At 51.2% G+C, this 26,410-nt stretch overlaps 3 protein-coding genes across 5 annotated transcripts in view; 1 reads left to right on the top strand and 2 right to left on the bottom strand.

The window, feature by feature from the left end:
• The window catches only part of PTK7 (protein tyrosine kinase 7 (inactive)), an 84,766-nt gene extending 81,072 nt beyond the window's left edge, over positions 1 to 3,694 (bottom strand). Inside the window, exon 1 of one of the 2 annotated variants that reach the window (XM_030929167.1) lies at positions 3,626 to 3,694. Coding sequence is in view for 1 of the 2 variants with exons in the window: in XM_010369706.2 (XP_010368008.1) it covers positions 3,141 to 3,219 (79 nt within the window). In the remaining variant the exon portion in view is untranslated. Of the gene's footprint in view, positions 1 to 3,140; positions 3,437 to 3,625 lie in introns of those variants that run through there. The other variant, XM_010369706.2, reaches the window with a different exon arrangement.
• A 937-nt stretch (positions 3,695 to 4,631) lies between these two features.
• Positions 4,632 to 21,126, bottom strand: KLC4 (kinesin light chain 4). Of its 2 annotated transcripts, none has more exons than XM_010369704.2 (16): positions 21,022 to 21,126; positions 19,144 to 19,426; positions 17,633 to 17,863; positions 14,760 to 14,841; positions 13,631 to 13,850; positions 13,073 to 13,160; positions 9,352 to 9,453; positions 8,939 to 9,112; positions 8,441 to 8,540; positions 8,196 to 8,248; positions 7,895 to 7,965; positions 7,567 to 7,675; positions 6,859 to 6,999; positions 6,485 to 6,600; positions 5,761 to 5,824; positions 4,632 to 5,108 (listed from the first exon to the last, which is right to left on the bottom strand). In XM_010369704.2, the coding sequence occupies exons 2-16, from the start codon at positions 19,399 to 19,401 to the stop codon at positions 5,058 to 5,060; spliced, it is 1,860 nt and encodes a 619-aa protein (XP_010368006.1). In that variant the 5' UTR covers positions 19,402 to 19,426; positions 21,022 to 21,126; the 3' UTR covers positions 4,632 to 5,057. The 2 variants fall into 2 exon arrangements, with proteins under 2 accessions (XP_010368006.1, XP_010368007.1); XM_010369705.2 differs by lacking the exon at positions 21,022 to 21,126 and adding an exon at positions 20,127 to 21,001.
• A 143-nt stretch (positions 21,127 to 21,269) lies between these two features.
• On the top strand, positions 21,270 to 26,198 carry MRPL2 (mitochondrial ribosomal protein L2). Its single transcript, XM_010369703.2, has 7 exons — positions 21,270 to 21,434; positions 22,503 to 22,671; positions 23,968 to 24,106; positions 24,218 to 24,333; positions 24,407 to 24,517; positions 24,797 to 24,870; positions 25,939 to 26,198. The coding sequence occupies exons 1-7, from the start codon at positions 21,339 to 21,341 to the stop codon at positions 26,149 to 26,151; spliced, it is 918 nt and encodes a 305-aa protein (XP_010368005.1). The 5' UTR covers positions 21,270 to 21,338; the 3' UTR covers positions 26,152 to 26,198.
• The last annotated feature ends 212 nt before the right edge of the window (positions 26,199 to 26,410 follow it).

Genomic DNA, 26,410 nt, shown 5'->3' with positions numbered 1-26,410 from the left:
CGCCTCCCGGGTTCACGCCATTCTCCTGCCTCAGCCTCCCAAGCAGGTGGGACTACAGGCACCCGCCACCACACCTGGCTAATTTTTTGTATTTTTAGTAGAGAAGGGGTTTCACCGTGTTAGCCAGGATGGTCTTGATCTCCTGACCTCGTGATCCGCCTGCCTCGGCCTCCCAAAGTGCTGGGATTACAGGAGTGAGCCACCGCGCCTGGCCGCACCCTTGGATTTTGTCATTCTCAGGGAGTCCTTTTCCAATTCCCTGCAGATGCCAAGGAAGGACCATACTTTATATCCATTGCTTGAGCTCTGTCCACCACTCAATGCTGCTCTGAACACCAGGAGTTTGAGTACATCATTTGACAAATGACATGAGGAGCACCCTCACCCTGCCACCATACTTCCCAACAGCTGAGAAAAGCCATCACTAATAAAAGCAACTCCTAGGCCTGAATTACAGGCTGCAGAGCCTTGAGGAATCTGCAGACAGCCTATCCCAGAACATGACGACTCAATTTCCCCAAAGAAACAAGAGCCTGGAGGAAAGAAACCAGGGAGGGGGAGGGGAATCGAGATGAGGAAGTGACCACATCTGACTGTCCAAGAGGTTGGTTTAGAATCCCAAGTTTCAAACATCAAGCCTCCTCCTCCTCCTCCTCCTCCTCTATATTTATTACAACAGCATCTTAAAGTGCAGAAAGTATCTCAGCAGCTGGCCGGGCGCGGTGGCTCAAGCCTGTAATCCCAGCACTTTGGGAGGCTGAGACGGGCGGATCACGAGGTCAGGAGATCGAGATCATCCTGGCGAACACGGTGAAACCCCGTCTCTACTAAAAAATACAAAAAACTAGCCAGGTGAGGTGGCGGGCACCTGTAGTCCTGGCCACTCGGGAGGCTGAGGCAGGAGAATGGCGTGAACCTGGGAGGCGGAGCTTGCAGTGAGCTGAGATCCGGCCACTGCACTCCAGCCTGGGCGACAGAGCTAGACTCCGTCTCAAAAAAAAAAAAAAAAAAAAAAAAGAAAGTATCTCAGCCATTTATGGCATAATTACCCAGACTTTAAAATGCTCTAATCCACAAACCTAGTCAGCCTAGGTTCCTTACTCCAGCCTTATTAACAGTGGGATCTCGCTACAACTCCAGTTAATTATACAGTTAAACAATGAGATGGAAAAATCTACTGTGATCTATTAAAAAAATCGTTGCCCCCTTAAGTCATGCGTCTGGGGGTGGGTTGAGTCCCAGGATTTCACTAGAAGACAACAGGCGCCTCGGTCTCTGCTGAAATTGTTTACAGCACATGGACAGGTTCCACAACAAGGCACATTTGGTGGAACTGATTTAAGGCTCTCATTAAAATGTTCCTTTGTAGAGCACAAGACATCCCCCCACCCCTAAGGAGACTACAGACCTCCTGTCCTAAGCCCTCAGCCTGCCCTAACTTCCCCCAACAGGATCCCCCCCTCCCCCACACGCACACACTAAACACTAGTCACCAGATTAAGTCAATTAACATCAGAGTCATCTTCTCATGAAAGGAATTTAGGAATTTAGCATTTGTTGAGCAAGAGCCCCATCTTCACCAGAAACTCCCCTTGACTCCAGAACTCTGAACAGCAGCAGTGAAGGCAGCCTCATTGGGCAGACCCACACACCAAAACCCAACCAGGAGAGCCAGGAGGCCTGTGAGCTCGGGCTGCTCGCCCAGATGGCTGGGCCCCCATCCTGGCTGTGCAAAAAAGTTCCGTACTTCCTCTGGGAGCAGATGTGGATTCTGCCACGAGCAATAACTACCAAACACATCACAAGAAACACGGGGCAACTCCAAACACCTCCTCCAAATCCCTGGAGCTTACTCTCTTTCCTGGGTTACATTCACCTCTCGTTTTACAACTAGGGGCAGGGAAGATGTTGATTCCACCAGCACCAAAACCCCTCCACAGCTGGCAGGCCAGAAAGGTATTAGAAGGCAGTTCCCTACCCATGCCTTTCCCATTGCCACCTTCAAAGGACGTGGGAAGTGATCACCTAGGACAGGTCTTCTGGACAGAGCTCCCCAAGAGAAAGCTGCTTCGAGGACCACCAAAGAGTGTTTTGGAGGCTGGGGGGCTTTATTTCCAGTCTGGGCTGTTTGGGATGTGCGGGTGGCTTGATGCTTTCCTGTAAGGCACTTCGACACCTCAGTGGTGACTCTTAGGTGTGACCAAGCCAGGAAATAAAAGCTGCGGGAGTTGGGGGGGGGGCGGTGCTATCTGCCTGGTGATGAGGGCCACACCCTCGCTAAAATACTAAGGCCCCCCAAGAAAAGCCAGAATGAGTTATTTTTGCTTTTCTGCCTTAGAAAGATTTCCTTTCCTCTGTGAGGACAGCCAGGATGGAAATCCAGGAAGGAGCAGAACAAACCCCGTCCGTACCTTTGCAGCCAGGCCATGCCCGATTTTGGCAGCGGCCTTTACACATTAATCACCGCAACAGCCTGGGACCCTCGGATCCCCGGATTCGGCCCTGGCACAGAGAGGGCGCAGGGTTCCAGACCAGTAACTAGAGGCCATGGGGCGGCCCCTAATTCTTCCCTTCTTCCGCCCTCACCCGCAGGGCCATCTGGGGTCCCAGCTTTGCCCAGGAACTTGGAGGAGGGAAGCCGGGAGCGTCGGGTCAGCGTAGGTAACAAAGCTCCGCGCTTTGCGCGCCGCAGGTCTGTCCGGCATCGGGCCCCAAACCGGCCACTCTTACCTGGGCTGACCCTGCCGGGTGGGGTGGGGGGCTCCCTTTTCCCCATCGCACCCCCCACGGGGGGTGCGGGTGGTCTTTTCTCCCCCGACAAGAAACTCCCCATCTGGGCCCGAGAGCCGGCAACTCTCGGCAGTTCTCGAGCAAACTCTCGGCTCAGACCACAAAAACTCAGTGAGGCTGGAAATGCGTCCCCGCGGCGCGGGTGGGAGGGGGACCTGACCGAGTCCCTGGAGGCTTCGTCAGCCTCCCGGCCCCCGGGTTCCTTGCGCCCTTCCGCCGCGAGCCTGCACCCGGAGCGAGCCTCTCCACCACTCCAGGGCCGCCCAAACCCACCTCCCCAGGTGCAGCTTTTTGCCCACGGGCACTCCCGCGCTTCCCAAGCTCTGTGCCCTCAGCTCTCGGGGACTCACCGCCCAGCAGCGGCAGCAGCAGGACGCTGAGCAGAGGCAACCGGCGGGGTCTGGCCGGGGATCCCCGCGTAGCTCCCATCGCGGCGGGCTCGGGAAAAGGAGCTGAGGGCGCACAGCGGGTGCGCAGACTGCGCTCCGCGGCGGGCACAGGAGACGGAGCGCACCGGAGCGCGGGCGCCGCAGCAGCAGCCGCAGCCGGAGCCCGACCCCGAGGCGTCCCGAGCCGGAGCCGCGCGCGCCCGGTACCTCGGAGTCCTCGCGCGCCGCCGCCGCTGCCGCCGCTGCCGCCGCCAAGCCCCGCCCCACGACGCCCCCTCCCCTCCGGCCCCCGCACGGCGCCCCGCCCCCTCAACGCCCCCTCCTCGCCGAGGCGGGGAGGAGCTCAGTAGGGGGAGGGGTCTGGAGAGGGATGGAGAACAGAGAGAGCAAGGATCAGGAGAGCGCAGGGGACCTGAGAGGGGTAGGGGAGTATTTGCTGTACCTACCACCGACTCTGCAGGGATCCGGGAGAACCTAAGTGACTTGTGAGATGCCGTAGACCCTGGGGAGAATGGTCCATTCTGTGCATACCTGGAGGCTGTAGCCAACAGTTCCCCCAGAATTCTCCAGGTGGGGGTAGCGGAAGAGGTGGGCCCCACCCACTTTTCAGCAACCCAAAATCTTACAGGCAGACCCAGAACAGCACGGTGTCCTTAATGTCCCCCAGCAGAGTAACCTGAAGATGCTGTGTAGCCCGGAGAGGGGCTGAAGGGTGCATGACTGGGGTCTGGTTTGGCTCTAGACCAATCTGAACCCAAAGGTAGAAACACACTGGGCTCTGAAAGCCAGGCTGAAGGCTGCTAAACTGACAAATTCATCCCAAGTCCATCTCCAGGCAATCTGGGCTGTGTCAGGGTATGGCCAAGTCTCCAGCTGTGGGGAGGCCCAGCACAACCCTTGTTCCAGGCACCCCCCACCCCCCACGCCACCACCCCCACATTCTTTCTTTGTTGTGAAAGCAGCAAGGGGTGTAGGAGGCGGGTCAGGAGGAGTCAAGCTTTAGAAGAAGATGGGCCCCAGCTGCTGCTCAGGCCTCCAAGATATGCTGAGAGGGGATGGATAGTGCCTTGTCTCCCCTCTGGCTCCGGAGGGCCCCCCAGGCCTGCTTAGTCCTCCCTTCCCCCAAGCAGCTGGGAGAACGAATGGCAGCCACAGAGGGCCTCACAGCCAGAAGTGGCGCCAGGACTCCAGGGTCCTGCCACATGGCCACCACATGTCCCTGACAACCCAGTCCACAGCACCTTCTCCTTGGGTTGTGGGCCTCCTTCTTCCCCATCCCCCAGATGCCTTCCTACAGGCCCTGCTGGAGATGATACAAACAAGGGGAGGAAGAGAAGAGAGATCCAAGAATCAACACTCCTGCTGCCCCATCCATCACTGCACCTCACCCTCTGTGAAGGGCCCCAACACAAGCCCTGCTTCATACCCTCTTCAATCAGGACTCAAGTCGCAGAAACGTTACCTGATTTCTTTTATTTAAGAAAAGTGAAATACATGGACCTGAAGTGAGACAGCAGAGGGAGGGAATAAGAGCGGCCAGGGCAAGGCGGCTTGGCTGGCCAGCCCCCAACCCTCTGACTGAAAAGCCAGCAGCAGGCTGCATCTCTGAGGGCCATTACCTGCTTTGTACCCACCCTGGGGGCCTCAGAGCTAGCTACTCTAGAGGACCACAGGGTGCGGAGAGGGTGTCCTGAGGGTCCTTCCTAAGAGGGATTCCTGAGGAGGGAGCTGAAACCCTAAGGGCAGCAGCAATCTTCTGGTTAAACTGCTCCCCTTCACTGTCCCACCTAGGGGTGGGGAAGAGCCAGGAGCAATGGGGAATGCTGTGAGGGCTATGGAGGTGGGGGGACCCAGCAGACCTGGGGACCGGGTTGAATGTCAGCTGCTTGAAGAGAGGTCCATGGTGCTGGCACTGAGGCCCCGGGAGACCTGAAACAGACAACACTACCCCATCAGCTCAGGGACCTCAGCCTCCCAAAGACTGTCTCCTGGAGTCCATCCATCCCATGGCCATAGTGTATCTCTGGACCTAGGATCACATCTATCTCTGGACCAGTCTATCTCTGGACCTGGGACTTTGTTTAGCCTCTGCTAGGGTTTTCCAGAAGGCCACAATCTGGTGGAGAAGCTACCTGGAAGAACCACATGAATACTGGCGTATACTCTGAGTGTGTTGATATAAGAAGTCATTTGCCATTAAAATATCATTACTGTTTTCTCAGATGGGGATTATTTAATACTTTTCTTTTCCCATTCTCATCTACTATGAAGGTGGCTGCAGGATGAAAAAATTAGTATCTCCAAATAATTCTTAAATTATTCATAATTCCAAAGTACCAGTTTAAAGAATATTCCTATTTCCCTCCTTATTAACTTATTTGCTACTATGTCTGGCCTGAAACTGTCCCTTGGTGGTCATCACTCACCACAAGCTATCTGCCTGATTCCTTAATAACTGCAATCCCCTGGCTCATCATTATCCCAGATGACTCCTCTCCCCTCTTCCCTTACTCTACTGGGCTTGCTCGCTGGCTGTTCTTTTTTCATCACCCACCAATATGCTCACAAGCACTGCTCTCACCTGGAGGGGTGCTGCACTAGGTTGGTTCAGATAGTTCAAGGAGGCTGCTCGCTTCATGTTGCTGCTACAATGGAAAATGGAAGAACTGAGGCCTCCTCTCTTCCTCTTGAGTGGCCTTAAAGCTGTGGGCCTCTTGAGCACTGCCACACAAAATCAAATCACTGCCTCCCCTCCATCCCCTCCCCCAACTTCTCTTATCTGCATCAGGAACCAGTATCTCAGCTACCTTCATCCCCCACATTGGGGCACCCATTCTACCCAACCTCTCTCTCCATGGCTGTCCCACTGACTTCCTCCCTGTTTCTCTCCAAGATACCTCTCCAGAGATCAGGAGCCAAGAGGAGTTGGAGGCAAGGGCTTACTTTACTTGCCTGCTTTACCATATCTTTTTTTTTTTCTTTTCTTTTTTTTGAGACAGAGTTTCACTTTTGTCACCTGGGATGGAGTACAATGGCATGATCTCAGCTCACTGCAACCTCCACCTCCCAGGTTCCAGCAATTCTTCTGCCTCAGCCTCCCAAGTAGCTGAGATTACAGGTACCCACCATCACGCCCGGCTAATTTTTGTATTTTTAGGAGAGATGAGGTTTCACCTTGTTGACCAGGCTGGTCTCGAACTCCTGACCTCCGGTGATCCACCCGCCTCGGCCTCCCAAAGTGCTGGGATTACAGGCTTGAGCCACAGCACCCAGCCACTTTACCGTATCTTTACTTCCATGTGTACCTGGAGGGCCGAGGCTCAGTCCCCTGGAGCTTCCTCACCAGGAGTTCACTGCTTCTGCGGAGCACATCTCGGATCTTGCCCAGAGAGCCACTCCTCTGCAGGGTCCCACTGCCATCCTGGCAGAAAGGGGTGAGCAATGAAAGCTACAGGGATCCCACACAGATGGGTTTCTGAGTCTAGTCCTAGCATTTATTCTGCACACATCCCCCACTCCCAAGGCCCAGTGACTGGAAATAAAAGTCCTGTCAAAAGCTTGCTCCCAGAGATACCCCTGAAGGGATACACTACCTAGACTGGGACAGCATAGCCAAGAGCCTCTCACCACCACCAGCAGGAGTGGGCAGGAGAGATGAAAAGGCAATGATCAGACTCACCCCGGACCATTCCACAGCCACAGAAGCATCTTCACCTCCCTCGAATTTCACACTGTCCCCAGGGCCCTCCTGGGAGGTCCTTCTACCATCACTCTCCCCAAGCAGCTCTGCCACCTTGGTCTGGCTGATAGGGTCAGTGCCCTGGAAGGAAAAGGAAGGACCTGGGACTTCCTACTCCTTAACTCCTCAGGATGGGGCTTTCAAATTTTTTTCACCATCAGCCACTGCAAGGAAAACATTTTTCCTTGTGATGTCACAGTATATACCTACTGGAACAATACTCACCTTTTCTATTCGCAATGCATTGCTATGTATAGATCTGTATATGTTTTTAGCCCCATGGCCCACACTGAATTAATTTCACAACCTACTATTGAGACCCACAATCTGAGAAGTTCTTGACTTAGGCTCTCCCCCACCTCACTCCTCTCATCCAAACCACCCAGGCCCCTCCTTATGAAAGGGCAGGATTTCTCCTTCATATCCCCATTTAGTGAATCTTGAAATTAGAGTCCTGACCACAAAGTGCAGGTAGGGGGTAAGAACATGCTTAAAAACAACCACAATCACAACACTGCCTCACTTTCCTCTCCCTCCTGGCCTCATCAGCCTTTCTGTTTATTCTTAGGAGACTCCCAAGAAACCTCAGCAGTCTCTCATCCCCAGGGCCCTTCCCTCAAGGACCTCCTTCCCCTCTGGGCTTCTGACCTGTCTCCGGGACCGCTGGGCACATTCCTCCAGGGTCTCAGCGGCCTCCAGCTTTCCCTGGCGCCTATACAGAGCTCCCAGGTTTCTCAGAGTAGTGTTCACTGTGGGGCTGTGGTGAGAAACAGACCAGAGAAGGAAGAGAGAATGGGTTCAGAAAAGAAAACATTTGTCTTCCAAGCAAGACAAGAGGAAAAAAAACAAGAAAATAGGAGAAGGAACAGAGCTAAAGCTGAGGGAAAGTCTACGGGAGGAAGGGAAAAGGGCTGGGAGGCTGGGAGCCTGGATGGAAGGCATTGGAGGCCAAGCTGGCTTTTCACTGGCAGCTCACCTGCTCACTTTGCAGGCCTTGTACCAGCCTCCATACTCAGCATAGGGTGTCCCACCCTCATGGTGCCGGCTCTGCAGGACAGAGAGGCCAGAGAGAAGGGCAGGGAGAGCCAAAGATAAGAATACAGAGATGCTGGGATGCATGGTGGCATGGGGCTAGGGTGCAGGCTGGGCTGGGGAGGACACCATGCATCTGGGGCTGGTGCTGGGGCGGGAAGTGCGAGTTGGGCTAATGGAAGGAGTAAGACAGAGACCCTGGTAACCTTGAGCTCCCCAGACTGGCCCCCCTTCCCCCCACTCACTTTGCTCATTTCCTCCCGCTCCTCTGCGTGCATCCAGATTGGCTTGTGGTCATCTGGGGGTGATACACGGGGTGGGGAGGTTAGAGATCGGAGCTAGACAGTGTTGGAGAGCCAGGACCCAGAGGCTGACAGGCTGGACTGAAGGGGTCTGGCTCCCCCTGGGAACCACTGTGGCCTAACCCCCAACCTTTGGTCTGCATTTCTTTTCTTTCCCACAGCCCCTTCCCCAAGCCCTCACCACTCACCATCCACAGACCCAAACTCCTGCACATGGGCACGGGTCAGGATCTCTTTGTATAGTGTCTCAGCCTCAGCATATTTGCCCTGTTTCAGGTAACAGGAAGCCTAGAAGACAGAAAGGCAAAAATACAGGAACAAAACATGGAGGGAGGCAAGGTCTTTTTTTTTTTTTTTTTTTTTCTTTTTTTCTTTTTTTTTTCCAGACAACGTCTTCACCAGGCTCAGGGAGTTCCACTTCTCGGTGTCTCTGTGACTTTCCCCAGAGATCTTTCTCACACCTCCTTCTCCAGGTGCAGGGTCAAGGGTATTCCCAGCCCACTCTCAAGAAGCTGTGGAGCTTCTATAACCGGAACGAAGCAGATCATTCATCCGCAAAGGCAGCCCCAGAAATGGGCACAAACTTGATGAGAGCAGTGTGCCAGATTGTGATGCTTCCTAACTCTAGGACCCAGGTGGCCTCTACTTCCCGTTCATTCCACCTACTTTGTCCCCTCCTCCCATACCAGGTTGTTCTTGGTCCGGGCTACATTAGGGTTGTCTGGCCCCAGCTGCCCCTCGTAGATGGCCAGTGCTCGCTGGTAGTAGCGTTCCACCGCCTCATACTTGCCCTGGTTTTGGCACAAGAGGGCCAGGTTGTTTAGCTGCTTTGCCACATCTGGGTGATTAGTGCCCAGGACCTGAAAGGGAACAAAGGAGTGGATAAATGGCTATGACTACGTGTGTGTGCACAAGCACACGTGTCTGCTTGCATGTAGACACACACATGTGGAAAGCAGAGGAATGGGAATGAAGGAAAAGAGAACAAGGCAGAGATGGGGGTGAGAAAAAAAAAAGTGAAGGAGGAGTGTTAGACCAGAGGATCCATGTAGAGAAGGGTCACAGCAACAAGGGAAGAAGGGAGAGAGGGCATGGGTACCTTTTCTCGAATCTCCAGTGCCCGCTGGCACAGAGGCTCTGCCTCCTTGTATTTGCCCCTTTTGCCATAGAGCACAGCCAAATTGTTGAGTGTGGCAGCCACCTATGAAGACAGGCCAGTCCCCATCAGACATTTGGGTTGCAAATGACCTATGGGAATCTGAGGTTCCCCACCTCCTAGCAGGGTCCCACAATCACTGCACAACTCTAAGAGACAAAGACTCTACTACCCTGGAGCCAGGGGCTGAAGGGAGGGGAAATTGCTGAACAGGATGGCTCTGAGGCTAAGGGATAATATCGCCCTCTAGGGGATTTTAAGAAATTTCTGGAGGTGGTTTTTTTTTGTTGTTTTTTTTTCTTTTTTTGGTTGCCATGATGATTACCTTTGAGGAGGCAAGAACGCTATAGATGTTCTGCATGTGTAAGACAGCTCTGCCAACTTTTGAATGTCCTGCCGGACATCCGAACACTAAATGTAAACATTGATATTTGATGGGATATCAAGATAGGAGGATGACTTCTGAGATACATCATCCCTGCCTATCATATGTCATACCATAGGGAATTATTTTCACACAGATCACGTTCAAAAATAACTTTTTGGCTGGACGCAGTGGCTCATGCCTGTAATCCCAGCACTTTGGGAGGCCGAAGAGGGCAGATCACCCGAGGTCAAGAGTTCGAGACTAGCCTGACCAACATGGAGAAACCCTGTCTCTACTAAAAATACAAAATTAGCCAGGCATGGTAGCACATATCTGTAATCCCAGCTACTGGGGAGGCTGAGGCAGGAGAATTGCTTGAACCCGGGAGGTGGAGGTTGTAGTAAGCCAAGATCGTGCCATGTTGCACTCTAACCTGGCAATAAGAGTGAAATTCCATCTCAACAAAAAATAAATAACTTTTCAGCTGGGTGCTGTGGCTCACACCTGTAATCCCAGCACTTTGGAAGGCCGAGGTAGGTGGATCACTTGAGGTCAGGAGTTCATGAGCAGCCTGGACAACATGGTGAAAACCCATCTTTACTAAAAATACAAAAATTAGCCTGGTGTGGTAGCATGCACCTGTAATCCCAGCTACTTGGGAGGCTAAGGCAGGAGGATCACTTGAGCCTGGGAGGCGGAGGTTGCAGTGAGCCGAGATTGTGCCACCGCACTCTAGGCTGGGTGATACCGTGAGACTCTGTCTCAAAAAACAAAACAAAAAAAATTTTTTCATTTTTCATTTTCTGTACATTGACAACTCTATCATTTGCTTTGGTGTGATATCCTGACCTTTTTTTTTTCTTTTTTTTTTTTTTTGGAGACAGAGTCTTGCTCTGTCGCCCAGGCTGGGGTGCAGTGGTGCAATCTCGGCTCACTGCAAGCTCCGCCTCCCGGGTTCACACCATTCTCCTGCCTCAGCCTCCCGAGTAGTTGGGACTACAGGCACAAGCCGCCACACCTGGCTAATTTTTTGCATTTTTGGCAGAGACGGGGTTTCACCGTATTAGCTAGGATGGTCTCGATCTCCTGACCTTGTGATCCGCCCAACTCGGCCTCCCAAAGTGCTGGGATTATAGGCATGAGCCACTCACTGCGCCCGGCCGATATCCCTACTTAAGGTTGTTTCTCTCTTTCATTTATTTGTACTTATTTATTTATTTATTTATTTTGAGAGAAAGTCTCGCCCCATCACCCAGGCTGAAGTGCAGTGGTATGATCTTGGCTCACTGCAACCTCAGCCTCCTAGGTTCAAGCAATTCTCCTGTCTCGGCCTCCCGAGTAGCTGGGACTACAGGTGCACGCCGCCACACCTGGCTAATTTTTGTATTATTAGTAGAGAAAGGGTTTCACCTTATTGGTCAGGCTGGTTTCAAACTCCTGACCTCAGATGATCCGACCACCTTGGTCTCCCAAAGTGCCGGAATTACAGGAGTGAGCCATAGCACTGGGCCGCTTTTTATTTTGTTGAGACGGAGTCTTGCTCTGTTGCCCAGGCTGGAGTGCAATGGTGTGATCTTGGCTCACTGCAACCTCCACCCCCCGGATTCAAATGATTCTCCTGCCTCAGCCTCCAAATAGTTGGGATTACAGGCATATGCCACCATGCCTGGCTAATTTTATATATATTTTTTAGTAGACACGGGGTTTCAACATGTTGGCCAGGCTGGTCTGAAACTCCTGACCTCAGGTGATCCACCTGCCTTGGCCTCCCAAAGTGCTGGAATTACAGGCATGAGCCACCGTGCCCAGTCTCTTTCTCTTACGTACAAATAAATCTGGTCTGTCATTTTTTTTTTTTTTTTTTTGGAGACAGAGTTTCACTCTTGTTGCCCGGGCTGGAGTGCAGTGGCACGATCTCAATCTCGATCTCCCCTCACTGCAACCTCCGCCTTCTGGTTTCAAGAGATTCTCCTGCCTCAGCCTCCTGAGTAGCTGTGATTACAAGTGCCTGCCACCACGCCCAGCTAATTTTTGTATTTTTAGTAGAGACGGGGTTTCACCATGTCAAGATGGTCTTGAACTCCTGACCTCGTGATTCGCCTACCTTGGCCTCCCAAAGTGCTGGGATTACAGGCGTGAGCCACCGTGCCCAACCCTTGTGATTTCTTATAGTACTGTACTTTAATAAAGTGTCCAACTATATTTTCATTTTTTTTTTAAGAGACAGGTGCTCACTCTGCTATACAGACTGGAGTGCAGTGGCATGATCATAGCTCACTGTAACCTCAAACTCCTGAGCTCAAGCGATCCTTCCACCCTAGACTCCCAACTAGCTGGGACTACAGGTGCACGCCACTGTGCCCAGTAAATTTTTAAATTTTTGTAGAGACAGGGTCTCGCTATGTTGCCCAGGTTAGTCTCCCACACCTGGCCTCAAGTGATCTCCTGCCTTGGCCTCCCAAAGTGCTGGGATCACATGTATGACATGAGCCACTGAACCCAGCCGCTGTCTCATTTTTCTAGTACTTCTCGTATGGAATGGCTTACTGGTTTTCTAAATCCAGAATCATTCATTATATATGAGACCACTTTGCAATTTTTTTTTTTTTTTTTTTTGAGATGGGGTCTCACCCTGTTGCCCAGGCTGGAGTACAATGGCGAGATCTCAGCTCACTGCAACCTTCACCTCCTGGGTGATTCTCCTGCCTCAGCCACCCAAGTAGCTGTGATTACAGGCATGTGGCACCACACCCGACTAATTTTTGTACTTTTAGTAGAGATAGGGTTTCACCATGTTGGTCAGGCAGGTCTCAAACTCCTGACCCTGTGATCTACCTGCCTCAGTCTCCCAAAGTGTTGGGATTACAGGCGTGAGCCACCACGCCCAGGCCACTTTGCTATTTCTTTTAACAAAGTTGTACTCAATACAGTTACTGTTGTTTTGTATTTTTATCTTATTATATTACATTGTACATATTGTTCTTATAAACTGCTTTTCTTGTTTTTCTTTTATATTTACTAAAGTAGCATATTAACTTTTGTAGAAATCATATATGGATTTACCTATGACTTATCTATGAATTAAGTTCAAGCAAAATATTCATTATAAAAAGGAGTCACTGAGTCTCAGAGAATTAAGCACTAGGATCACTGGACAGTGCCTGGAAGAAAGGACTTCTTACTCCTCCTTTCTCAGCACCCTTAGTGAGTGGACTGAGGGCAGCAGATGGATGAGCTAAGAGAGGCCAAAACAGCAATGGTGTGGGGTGTGGGGCAGGGAGGGCAAGGAATACTGACAGCAGGATGGTCGGGGCCCAGGGTGCTCTCCCGGATGCTGAGGGCATCATTCAGCAGGTGGGCAGCTTCCTTATACTTATTCTGGTCCCTGGAAGAAGACAAAAGTGACAGGAGTTACCCTGAACTCTGTCTGCAAGCCTTCTTCCCTCCTTCCCTTTGGGAGGACTGAGTACATTTAAGGACTGGGGACCTCCATGAGGAGACAGGAAGCCTGGTGTGGACAGTAAGGGGGCTTCACTGACATACTCATACCAGAATGCAGGGCACTGCCATCGCAAGAGGAAGCCACAAGTTATAGGAAGTGAGAGGGCAGCGGGAAGAGAGGGAGAGAGCACTCCTTAAAAGAGATTAGAGGAATAGTGATCCCAAAGAATGAGCAAATGCTTAGGTATGGGAAAAGTGAGAGTTCTGGCACATTAAGAAGCACCCGAATGGGGTGTATCTGGGAGGCCCAACAGGGAGGAGAGGTACCCTGTGAAGAGGAAAAATGAAAGCCAAAGGAGGACCAAGGTGGGAATGTGGGGGAAGATCTGGGCACTGGAGGAGGGAAGTCCTCACCGATACACCAAAGCAAGGATGTTGAGCATGGTGGCAACATCAGGGTGGCCACGGCCTGATGTGCGCTCCAGGTCCTCCAGTGCCTGCTTACAGAGTGGCACGGCCACCTCATAGCGACCTTGGGCTGCGTACTGGATCACCAGGTTGTGCAACGTCCGCAACCTTGCTGGGATCTCATATCCACCCTGCTGAGCTGCTGCAGTACCTTGACCACGGGACACTAAACCATCACAGAAAATAAACAAAGGACTCTTCCTCTCCCCTTTGCTGTCTGCCCTTCCACTCCCCATTGCATGTCTTGTTCCATACCTATGCCTGCCCCAACATGGGCTCTCAATATTAGACCTGCCTCAAGCACTATTCTTTTATCCACTCCCTTGACCTGTGCCCATCACAACCTCAGTTATTCACCCAGTAATTCATTCATTCAACAAACATTTATTTAATAAATATGAACCAAGGGATGTCCCATGAGTACAAAGGTAAGAAAAACCTGGCTCTGGCCAGGTGCAGTGGCTCACGCCTGTAATCCCAGCACTTTGGGAGGCCAAGGCAGGTGAATCACGAGGTCAGGAGTTTGAGACCAGCCTGGCCAATATGGTGAAACCCTGTCTCTACTAAAAATACAAAAATTAGCCAGGCGTGGTGGTGGACGCCTATAGTTTCAGCTACTCGGGAGGCTGAGGCAGGAGAATCACTTGAATCCAGGAGGCGGAGGTTGTAGAGAGCTGAGATTGGCCCACTGTACTCCAGCCTAGGAGACAGAGTGAGACTCTGTCTCAAAAAAAAAAAAAAACAAAAAACCTGGTTCTTTCCCTTGAGGGGCTCATGGTCTCTCAGGTTTATTCTCCCACTAGACTGTGAACTCCTTACTGGCGAGACCTATGCCATTTCCATCTCAGTACTCCTAGTGCCTAGCACAGTACCTGGCACATACTCAGTATTTAATACATGTTTGTTCAATGGGGAGGCTGAGGAAATCGAAGTACTAGCCCAGGCCCTGCCCTGTCTCCAGAAAAAGTGGATAACCTATTTCTAGATGGTGAGTGTCCTATGTACAGGGTGGGCCACAGCTAGGGCCAGCCTCCTGCTGCCCCTTTTCACCATCCCATTCCAGAGGCAGACTCACAGCCATTGCTGGGGTCCTCTTCCTCCTCATTAGGGAAGAGGTCATCCAGGGAATCCTTGGTGGCATCGCCTTCTTTCTCCTCCTGGAAGGGAAGAAGCAACATTAAGGGCCAAGATATCCCTACCTAGTAGCCTCCTCAGTGACCTCTCTAAGCCATGAAATCACAGACAGATGGGGCATAGGAGAAGACTGTTGTTCCTGTCTCTGCCCTGGAAAGGCTAGCAACTGGCCCAGCCAAGCCCAGGCCTCTTGTTTGTAACAGCCAGAGATGCTTTGGACAAAATCTCAAAACTTCCCCCTCCTCATATAGAAAGTTTCCTTCCTGGCCAGGTGTGGTGGCTCATGCCTGTAATTCCAGCACTTTGGAAGGCCGAGGTGGGCGGATCACCTGAGGTCAGGAGTTCAAGACCATCCTGACCAACATGGAGAAACCCCATCTGTACTAAAAATACAAAATTAGCTGGGCGTGGTAGCGCATGTCTGTAATCCCAGCTACTCATGAGGCTGAGGCAGGAGAATCGCTTGAACCTGGGAGGCAGAGGTTGCGGTGAGCCGAGATCGCGCCATTGCATTCCAGCCTGGGCAACAAGAGCTAAACTCCGTCTCAAAAAAAAAAAAACAAAAAAGAAAAAAAAAGTTTCCTTTCTAACCACCCTCAATCTCGCCTTAACTCTTGTAATTATGGCCCTATGCTGATCTCTGTGTGTTTATGTTGATTATATGTCTGTCCTGTCTCTCCTGAGGGAAGGAAGTATGTCCGATCTTATTGACATGTACCCAAAAAGTGTCTAGCTCAGCCTGGTGCCCATCATCTGCACAGCTCATTTCTGGACTTACTGCATAACCCTCCCTCACCTTCTAACCTATTCTGCACTAGGAAAATCTGCTTTTCCCCATCAGGAACTGCAGCCTCATCCAAACACCAACCTTCCTACCCAGCTTCACCAATGTGTCCTGTGCAATCCATCTGCTAACTTTCCCTGAGAGCTTTTCCAGGCTGTAAGCCTTATCAATGACACCCTGCACTCCAGTGTAAAAAGCTCCTTCCTCTTCCTCATCATGAAATTTCAAAATCCATCTCAAATGGGATGGATCCTAACCCACTGAAATGAGAAATCCAACCTATATCCTACCCATCCCTATATCCTGCTTCCTCGATTTTTTTGTTAGTTTTTTGAGACAGAGTCTCTGGTCTGGCAATAACCCAGGCTAGAATGCAGTGGTACAATCACAGCTCACTGCAGCTTCTACCTCCTGGGCTCAAGCGATCCTCCCATCTCAGCCTCCCGAATAGCTGAGGCTACAGGTACACACAACCACATCGGGCTAATTTTTTATTTATTTATTTTTTGTTGTTGTTGAGACGGAGTCTCGCTCTGTCGCCCAGGCTGGAGTGCAGTGGCCGGATCTCAGCTCACTGCAAGCTCTACCTCCTGGGTTCACGCCATTCTCCTGCCTCAGCCTCCCAAGTAGTTGGGACTACAGGCGCCCGCCACCTCGCCCGGCTAGATTTTTGCATTTTTTTTAGTAGAGATGGGGTTTCACTGTGTTAGCCAGGATGGTCTTGATCTCCTGACCTCGTGATCCACCCGTCTCGGCCTCCCAAAGTGCTGGGATTATAGGCTTGAGCCACCGTGCCTGGCCTAGGGCTAATTCTTTAATTTTTTGTGGAGATGGGGTCTCACTATGTTGCCCAGGCTCCCTGCTTCCTCTATGAATTCTTCTTAGACCATTCCAGCTCTCAGAGACATATCTCCGTGAAATTCTTCCCACACTGACTGAACCACTCATCCAGCACTGAGCACTTGTTGCTTTGTATTTTGTCACATATGTGTTCTCATGGATAAGACTTGTTCCCTACAGATACATCTGAAGAAAACACACTCTCAGCCAGGCATGGTGACTCACACCTGTAATCCCAGCATTTTGGGAGGCTGAGGCAGGCAGATCACTTGAGGTTAGGAGTTTGAGACCAGCCTGGCCAACATGGCAAAACTCTCCATCTCTACTAAAAATACAAAAACTAGCTGGGTGTGGTGGCAGACACCTGTAATCCCAGCTGCTTGGGTGGCTAAGGCATGAGAATTGCTTGAACGCCAGAGGCGGAGGTTGCAGTGAGCTGAGATGGCATCACTGCACTCTGTTGAATGAGGGTTAAATATCACACATTTTGGGTCGGGCATGGTAGCTCACACCTGTAATCCCAGCACTTTCGGAGGCCCAGGCGGGCAGATAACCTGAGGTCAGGAGTTCAAAACCATGGTGAAACCCCATCTCTAGTAAAAATACAAAAATTAGCCAGGTGTGGTGGCAGGCGCCTGCAATTCCAGCTGCTCGGGAGGCTGAGGCAGGAGAATAGCTTGCACCTGAGAGGCGGTGGCTGCTGTGACCCAAGATTGCACCATTGCACTCCAGCCTAGGCTGGAGTATGAAACTCCGTCTCAAAAAAAAAAAAAAAAAAAAAAAATTCACACATTTTGAAAGCAAATTTTAGGAGGGTCATGTCAACCGGGCTATGCTTTCCCTAATTGTAGCACACAGGATTCTGGATTGGAATTGTCCAGGTGCTTGTCTATCTCCCTCACAAGCTTGTAATTGTGAGAGCAGGAACTCTGTGTGCCCCACTCACCAGTGCAGTGCACAATGCCTAGTACATAGGAGGCATCTCATTACATGTTGACTGAATTAGCTGAATATAGTTTTTCCCCTTGCTGTCACCTGGAGTTGGTGTCAGGGCTGAAAAAGGAATTCTTTCAGGTGAGAGCAGTTTGGGTAGAGCTGATGGACCCTGAGGATGATGGGGCAATTTCCCCCATGTCTGTGGTAACTCCTGGCTGCCCACCCATTAGCCAGTCTTGCCTGCGTACACTCACCGTGGTGTGTCCATCTTCATCATACTGTCGCAGCTGCCCCAGGAACTCCAGGTGCTTCTTTTCCTCCTCCAGCTGAGCCACAGCCTGTTCACTGCGCTGTAGCCGCTGCTGGGTGCCAGCCAGCTCGTCCCGCAGCCACTGGTTCTCCTGGCATAACCGCCGCACCTGAGCCCGCAGCTTCTGTTTCTCCGACTCCACTGTGCTCAGGTGGCTGGCTAGAGCCAGCATCACCTAGATGGACACATCCCCTGAGCTCCAGATTCTGGGTGGGAGTATTCAGGAACAGGTGGAAGGGGAGCCTACTGGGACGTAGCAAGACTGGCAGGGGCACAAAGGAGCCAGAAGGTGGGGGTGTAGCAGTGGCACTACCTTCAAAACACTCTGAATCCAATTTCCCATCACCTCCACTGCCATCACCCTGGGCCAAGCCACTATCAATTCCTACCCAAATTACTACAATAACTTCCTCACTGGCCTCCTTGTTGCTGCCCTTGTTCTCCTACTGTCTATTCGTAACCCAGCAACCAGATGATGCCAAGTTAGACCACATCACTCCTCTTCTAAAAACATTCCAATAGTTTCCATCTCACTCAAAGTAAAATCAGGGTCAGGCACAGTGGCTCACGCCTGTAATCCCAGCATTTTGGGAGGCCAAGGCGGGTGGATCATGAGGTCAGGAGTTCAAAACCAGCCTGGCCAACGTGGTGAAACACCATCTCTACTAAAAATACAAAAATTAGCTGGGTGTGGTGGTGCACGCCTGTAGTCCCAGCTACTCGGGAGGCTGAGGCAGGAGAATCACTTGAACCTGGCAGACAGAGGTTGCAGTGAGCCAGGACGGTGTCACTACATTCCAGCCTGGGCAACAGTGCAAGACTCCATCTCAAAAAAAAAAGTAAAATAAAAGTCCTCGAGATGGCCTACAAGTTCCACTTGATCCAGCTCCCTCCCCTCATTCACTCTACTGCAGCCATACTGGCCCCTTGCTGTTCACTGACCTCACCAGGCAGACTTTTGTTCAAAGTCTCTGCACTTGCTGCTCTCTCTGATTAGGATGCCCTTCCCCTGTTTAATAGGCATGACTCATTCCCCTCACCTTCACATCTTTGCCAAAATGTCACCTTTTCAAAAAAAGGTGACCTTTTTTGACCACCCTATCTAAAATTATACCCTCTCTCCACAGTCCCTAGTTTCCTTCCCTGCTTTATTTTGGTCCTTTTATCCTTAGCAATTATCATTCTGGCATACCGAATCATTATTTATTTAGGTATTGTCTGTCTTCCCCAGCTAGAAGGTAAGCTCCAAGATGGCAAAGATTTTTACAATTTTGTTCAATGATGTATTTCTTCAGTGACCAAAAGCATTCTGGCACACAGTAGTGACTTAATACATATTTAATGAATGGATGCAAACGTCTAGAGTGAGGTGATCCCTAGCAACCCCAAACCTTCAATCAGGTACCTGCTCCTCCATCCACCCTGGACCACTTGGCACCACCTTTGCCTTCTCACCTGGGCCTCACTTAGCCCGAGCTCAATGTTTTCCATAGAACGGCGAAGCTGCCGGGCCTTCTCATGCACCAGCCCTTCCTCATGGCCTCCCTGCTGCAGACACTCAATGGTCTGGGACAGGCTTTGCAGCACGGCCTGGTGTTCACTGTGCAGGGCCTCTAGCCCTTGGCTGACCAGCCGTGTGCTCCCCAGGATCTCCTCTTGGCTGAGCCGGTGGCCTGCAGGCTCATCCCGCTGACCCAACACCAGGCCTGACATCCTGGCCTGGGGGACCTTGCCCGGTCTAGGGAGAAACAACAGAGTTTGACTGGCGTAAAGATGAGACAGAGAAGCTGAGAACTTTCTCAGAGGGTGGTGGGAATCCAAGTGAAGGGACAAAAGTAAGAGTGACCCTGTGGCTTAGTTGGAGAGAGTGACCAGCAGGCAGGGAGCCCAGACCACTAAACTGAAAGTTAAGGTTGTGGGCAAAGTGAGAGGGAGATGAATTGACTTAAATAAAGAAAGACTATAGTAGGAGCAAAGGTGCTTAGAACTAGCATAAGGATTCAGGACTTAGGAAGAGAACAGAAAAGCAGTTAGAGCCTGAGTTAGGAAAAGTTATCCGGGGATGAGAGACAGCACTATGGAGATCACAGAGGATCTGTGGGAGAGCTTCAAAGGGCACAGGGCTAAAGTGAGAGTTATGTAGAAAATAATGCAGGGATCTAGAAAAAAGAGAAGGAATGTCTGCAAAGTTAAATCAGGGAAGAAAGGGAAAAGAAGAAAACAGGAGCCTTCCTTGCAGGATCCACATTAGAGGGTCCCAGAAAGCTCAAGTTCTTCAGGCTGCATCACCAGCAGACCTAAGCCCAGCATCTCCAAACCTGGTCAGTCCTACATCTTTTCCCACTTACCTTCAACCCATACTTCCCACCCCCCAGGACCCAGACTGTGTTCCCACTTCCTCAGAAGGGTCTTGTTTCTCATCTTTGAAGTCTTCTTACCTGTGTACAAAGCAGAGGCCCTGGCTGTGGCACTCAGGCCGGAGCCCGGAAGAAACTGTTCAGCAGCCAGAGAATCAGAAGGATCTGCCCCGCCCAAAGTCCAGAAGTCCAGCGTTCCCACCCCTTCTCTCACCACTTCACAGCTACCCAGAGGACCTGGCACAGACCCCACCCAGGACAAACAGGCTCCCTCCCTCACTCCCTCTGCCTACAGGTCTTTAAAGACGCCCAATTCCCTTCTCCTTCCCCAAGCCAGCCTCCCTCATCGCAGGCCTGGGGAGCTACTGTCTCCCAGGAATATGAGAGAGAGAGACTTAATCAGAGACCTACAGCAAGAGGCGTGTCTGGGAAAGGGGAGGGAGGAACACCTGGTCACTCCACACCCAGTCACTTCAATGGCTTTGTCTCTGTCACGGTCACCTACAAAAGGCTCTGAGAGGTATCACCGTAGGGTGCCCCCCTAATGCCCGATGATGCAGGGAAGAATGGGAGGTCTCCTGAACGGCTGTCGGGTCGCAAGGAGGGTCTCCTGGGCCTGGAAACGCAGTAGAGGAGTGCCTCGGGCTGTCGACTTGCCCTGGGGCCCAGGAGAGTGAGATGGGCGGGGGCGGTAGGGGAGAGGTGTGGATGGACGACCGAGGTCCGCAGCTCCAGCGAGGACTTGGAAGCCTAACGACCCAGAGGTCACTGAAACAGTTGGTGGCGCAGGGGGCGGGGCAGGCCGGCTATCTGTCTGGACGCCGAGGGGCGGGGAAGAATCGCGAAGGGCGGAGTTTTTGAGCCTGGAGTTTTGTAAGCTTGGTTGGAAGGGGTTTGTTTATCTTTCTGGGAGTGGGAGAATAAGAGATGGCAGAGACCTTAACCTTCAGCCTCAGAGGTACCCTCAAAGACTCACCTGCAATCTGCCGGTCTGGCTGCCGCTCTTGCCGGTACTGCCCCTTTAAATCCATGATGGCTGCCGCTCGAGGCAATTGTTTTGACGGGTCTGGGGGCGGGGCCTGTTTCCTAGTCACGGGACATTAGAGCGGCTCGCGGATTGGCTCTCACCGCGTCCAGGTAGGAAAGGAGGTATGTATCCCGCTTGGGCTCCAGTTTTCTGCCCGCCTCCGTTTACGTTTTGCGGAGCGACGGCGCCGGACAGTCAACGTCATCTAGGAGCGCCGAGCAGCTTGGCTAAAAGTAAGGGTGGCGTGCTGAGCCCTGGATAGCCGGATGGCCCTGTGGGCACTGACCCGCGCTCTGCGCTCTCTGAGCCTGGCGCCCCCGACCGTCGCCGCCCCTGCCCCGAGTCTGTTCCCCGCCGCCCAGGTAATCCACCTTACCCGGGAAGAAGGCTGCTTCCATTCGGGCTACCGGAGATGGGGTCTGCGGGGATGCGAGGCCGGGGTTGCAAGTCTGGTCAGGAGTCACGCAGGTCCGTGACCTTGGATAAGGCACACTCAGCCTCAGCTTTTTCCTCCACAAGTGTTGCTATCTCATAGGGCGAAATTCTTCAGACGAGATACTTAAGGTGAAAGTGCTTTACAAATCACTGGTTGTACAGGTTTCGGTAATAACTAACGTTTATCGAGTGCCTATGATAAACCAGGTATAGGTAATAGACGTTTCAAATAAATGAACTCCTTTCAAATACTCTATAAGGCAGTTACTATTCCCATTTTATAGATGAGGAAAATGATAAGGAGTCCAAGGTCACACACACAACTATCAGAGCTAAGCAGTCTGTCTTTCAGAGCCAGTGCTCTTAACCATTATGATATGATACCTACAAGGATGAGTTACTGCTGATATTAGAGAATGCAGGGCAAGATACAAAGAACAGTGGCCTCAGAGGAAGGTATCTTGAGGTCCTAGTGGGTGGGTGACTGGTGAGTCACGCAAAAGAGAAGTAAGTCTTGCTCCTATGGAGCTCTCAAGCTGCTTATGGTCGAGTTTGACAGATGCATGTTTAAAATTCAAATCCAAATCAACCTACTCTGAAATGCTGGGAATACAGCAAGGAACAAGAGTGAAATGACCCCTCCCCTCCATTCGTATGTGAATAATTCCCAGCAACATAATGCAGAGGGCAAAAGGAATTGGCACTGATGGTGATACATGGATGTATGGAAGTTGCCAGCTATGGAGAAGGGAATTGTTTAGGTAAAAACAGATTCCTGGAGATGGAGAGTTCTGGGCCAAATTTGGAAGGAGATGATCATGGGGAGAACATTATTGGGCAAGCTGTGAAGAGTGGAGTTTTTGGATAGCTGGTTTGGGATACATCCAGGAGGAAGTGGGCTACAAGCTAAAATTGATCAGTGCCCTCTGACTTGGTTCTCTGATGCTTTGCCTTCAATTAGCTTTCAAATGAAAGAGATGTCTTTTTATCCCCAGATGATGAACAATGCCCTCCTCCAACAGCCCTCTGCCTTGATGTTGTTCCCCTGCCGCCCAATCCTTACTTCTGTGGCCCTTAATGCCAACTTTGTGTCCTGGAAGAGTCGTACCAAGTACACCATTGCACCGGTGAAGATGAGGAAGTCTGGGGGCCGAGACCACACAGGTGGGAGCAAGGACAAGGGGATTTAAGCAATCAAAGGGAAAAACATGTTAAGACCCTAGATCTGTATATTGACACACTTGTACCTTGTAAGGCAGAGGAATGTAATTAAAAAGCACTTATTTGGCTCCTTTTGCATGTAGTATGTGCACAGGAACAAGAGAGTAGAATACAAAGCAAAAGGTAATTGGTCTATACTTCTAAAGATAATTTGGGTAATTGAAGAAAATGGGCCATACACAGGATGTGCCATGACATTTTCCTTCACACCCTTCAAAAATTTATAACAGACTGGGTAAGGTGGTTCACGCCTGTAATCCCAGCACTTAGGGAGGCTGAGGTGGGCAGATCACCTGAGATCACAAGTTTGAGACCAGGCTGGCCAACATGGCAAAACCCCGTCTCTACTGAAACTATAAAAATTGGCCAGGTGCAGTGGCTCACACCTATAATCCCAACACTTTGAGAGTCCAAGGCAGGCAGATCACTTGAGGCCGGGAATTCAAGACCAGCCCGACCAACATGGTGAAACCCCATCTCTACTAAAAATATAAAAATTAGCCAGGTGTAGTGGTACAGTCCTGTAATCCCAGCTACTTAGGAGGCTGAGGCATGAGAATCACTTGAGTCTGGGAGGTGGAGGCTGCAGTGAGCCAGGATTGCACTCTAGCCTGGGCAGCAGAGCAAGACTCTGACTGGAAAAAAAAAAAAAAAAAAAAGATTAACCAGGTGTAGTGGCAGGCACCTGTAATCCCAGCTACTCAGGAGGCTGAGGCAGGAGAATCACTTGAACCCAGGAGGTGGAGGTTGCAGTGAGCCGAGATCACGCCATTGTATTCCAGCCTGGGTGACAGAGCAAGACTCGTCTCAAAAAATGTGTATATTTATAACAGGCCGGGTGTGGTTGCTCCTGCCTTTAATCCCAACACGTTAGAAGGCCAAGGCGGGAGGATCACTTGAGGTCAGGATCCAGCCTGGGCAACAGAGTGATACCCTGTCACATGCACAAAAAATAACAGTTGAAATTATTTGAGTATGATTTACATGACTCTCAGTAAACTTACTGATTTCAGTAATTTGAAAATATTTTATCTGGAAGTTTTATACAATTTCAGTCATCATATAATGTTTTTTCACTTAGCTTCATGTTGGTGTTGACCCTCCTTACTCCAGTGTGCTGTACAAATTTTGATCATTCTCTGTAAGCAGTGCTCTCTGGCAGAGAATGGGCCAGGTCCCAGTGCTGGAAACTGAACTACTCTCACCTGAATCATATCCCCCAACTGTCCTAAACCACAGGCCGAATCCGGGTACATGGTATTGGTGGGGGCCACAAGCAACGTTATCGCATGATTGATTTTCTGCGTTTCCGGCCTGAGGAGACCAAGTCAGGACCCTTTGAGGAGAAGGTTATCCAAGTCCGCTATGATCCCTGTAGGCAAGTTTGGGATGTGGGATGATGATGGAATGGTCTGAATAACTGCATAGCTTCTCAGGAGATGTGGGGCTGCCTAGGATGGTCTGCTTACCTGTCCCTCACCCTGATCAGGTCAGCAGACATAGCTCTGGTTGCTGGGGGCAGCCGGAAACGCTGGATCATCGCCACAGAAAACATGCAGGCTGGAGATACAGTCTTGAACTCTAACCACATAGGCAGAATGGCAGGTGAGAGATGGCTACCAGATGTGTGGGCTGGAGGCAGCAAAGGTTCTAGAGCTAATGAAATCCTGTCTTTTAGTTGCTGCTCGGGAAGGGGATGCGCATCCTCTTGGGGCTCTGCCTGTGGGGACCCTCATCAACAACGTGGAAAGTGAGCCAGGCCGGGGTGCCCAATATATCCGAGCTGCAGGTATGGGGAAAGGAGTTGCCTGGGTCCTATAGTTTGGAAAGGCAAGGAGAGTCTGAACCCATGGTTCCACATCTGGTACTGGCAGAGAAAATTAAGGAAAAAACAAGAAACATGAGGATGAAGATATGCATGTGTTTTGACCTAAAATGTAGCATGCATCCTTCTTTGTGTATCTGCTCCTAAAGAGCAAAGCAAGGGCAGCATGTGGGGTGTGGCCCCTGTGTAAATCCCTCTGCACCCCCGTTTTGTGGAGGGTGGCAAATCGGCTTCTTTCCCCAGGGACGTGTGGTGTGCTACTGCGGAAGGTGAATGGCACAGCCATTATCCAGCTGCCCTCTAAGAGGCAGATGCAGGTATGTATGGGTATGGCTGGGAGGGATCAGCAAAGGAGGAATTTTTGGAATATAACTTTCCTGCCTGGGGTAAGTCCCAGGTGTTTTATGATGCAAGGAACTGCCTTGAGCTGAGGCTGTCCTTTTCTGCCACATGACTTAGGTGTGCTTTGTCGGATTGGCACCATAATTAATTTTTTTTTTTTTCGAGACACAGTCTTGCTCTGTCGCCCAGGCTGGAGTGCAGTGGCACGATCTTGGCTTACTGCAACCTCCACCTCCCAGGTTCTAGCAGTTCTCCTGCCTCAGCCTCCTGAGTAGCTGGGATTGCAGGCATGCACCACCACAGCTGGCTAATTTTTGTATTTTAGTAGAGACGGGGTTTCACCACGTTGGCCAGGCTGGTCTCGAACTCCTTACCTCGTAATCCGCCCGCCTTGGCCTCCCAAATTGCTGAGATTACAGGAGTGAGGCACCGCGCCTGGCCCTAATTTTTTTTGAGACAGGGTCTCTATTGCTTGAGTGCAGTGGCACAATCAGCTCACTGCAGCCTCAAACTCCTGGGTTCAAGCATTTCTGCCTCAGCCCCCCAAGTAGCTGGGACTACAGGCGCACGCCACTCTACCAGGCTAATTTTCGTATTTTTGTAGAGGCAAGGTATCACCATGTTGGCCAGGCTGGTCTCAAACTCCTGAGCTCAAGCGATTTGCCTGCCTAGGCTCCCGAAGTGCTGGAATTACAGGTGTGACCCACTGCACCTGGTCCTGGCTAATATTTTTTATTTTTGTAGAGATGGGGTCTCATTATGTTGCCCAGGCTGGTCTCGAACTTCTGAGCTCAAGTGATCCTCCAGCCTCGGCCTCCCAAAGTGCTGGGATTACCGGCGTGAGTCCTTGCGCCCAGCTCTTTGTTTTCAACTACCTAGTTCCTATTGTAGGACCTTCACTTAGCTTCAACCATCTCGTGCTTTTCCTTTCTCCTCTCTCTTCTCTCCTTGAGTCTAATAAGCCCCCCAAAGGGTTTTGCTGGCAACACTGTCAAGCTCTTTCCCCCACATTGTACAGAATCTCCATCTGTTTTCTCTGTCAGGTGCTGGAAACGTGCGTAGCAACAGTAGGCCGAGTATCCAACGTTGATCATAACAAACGGGTCATTGGCAAGGCAGGTCGCAACCGCTGGCTGGGCAAGAGGCCTAACAGTGGGCGATGGCACCGCAAGGGGGGCTGGGCTGGCCGAAAGATTCGGCCATTACCCCCTATGAAGAGTTACGTGAAGCTGCCTTCTGCTGCTGCCCAAAGCTGACATCCCTATACTCTAATAAAATGCCTCCCCCTCCTGTTTTAATCTGTTACTGGTTTTTTGCGGGACGGGATGGTACAGACTGAACGTAGGGAAAAGAAGTAAAAAGTGTGGGAGGAAAAGAAAGTACAGGACACTGGGTCTGTCCCCACCCCAATTCCCTTACAGGTAATGGAGCCGGGGATGGAAATAAATGACGTCCAAGGCCTTTTCCAGTTGTGACTGGGAAACGGGGAGGGCACTTCCGCAGGAGGGAGGACAA

The sequence above is a fragment of the Rhinopithecus roxellana genome, chromosome 4 (genome assembly GCF_007565055.1).
Source record: "Rhinopithecus roxellana isolate Shanxi Qingling chromosome 4, ASM756505v1, whole genome shotgun sequence".
In the NCBI taxonomy this organism is placed as follows: Eukaryota; Metazoa; Chordata; class Mammalia; order Primates; family Cercopithecidae; genus Rhinopithecus; species Rhinopithecus roxellana.
Note: the sequence above shows the minus strand (reverse complement) of the source record. Positions and strands in the feature narration are given on the sequence as shown.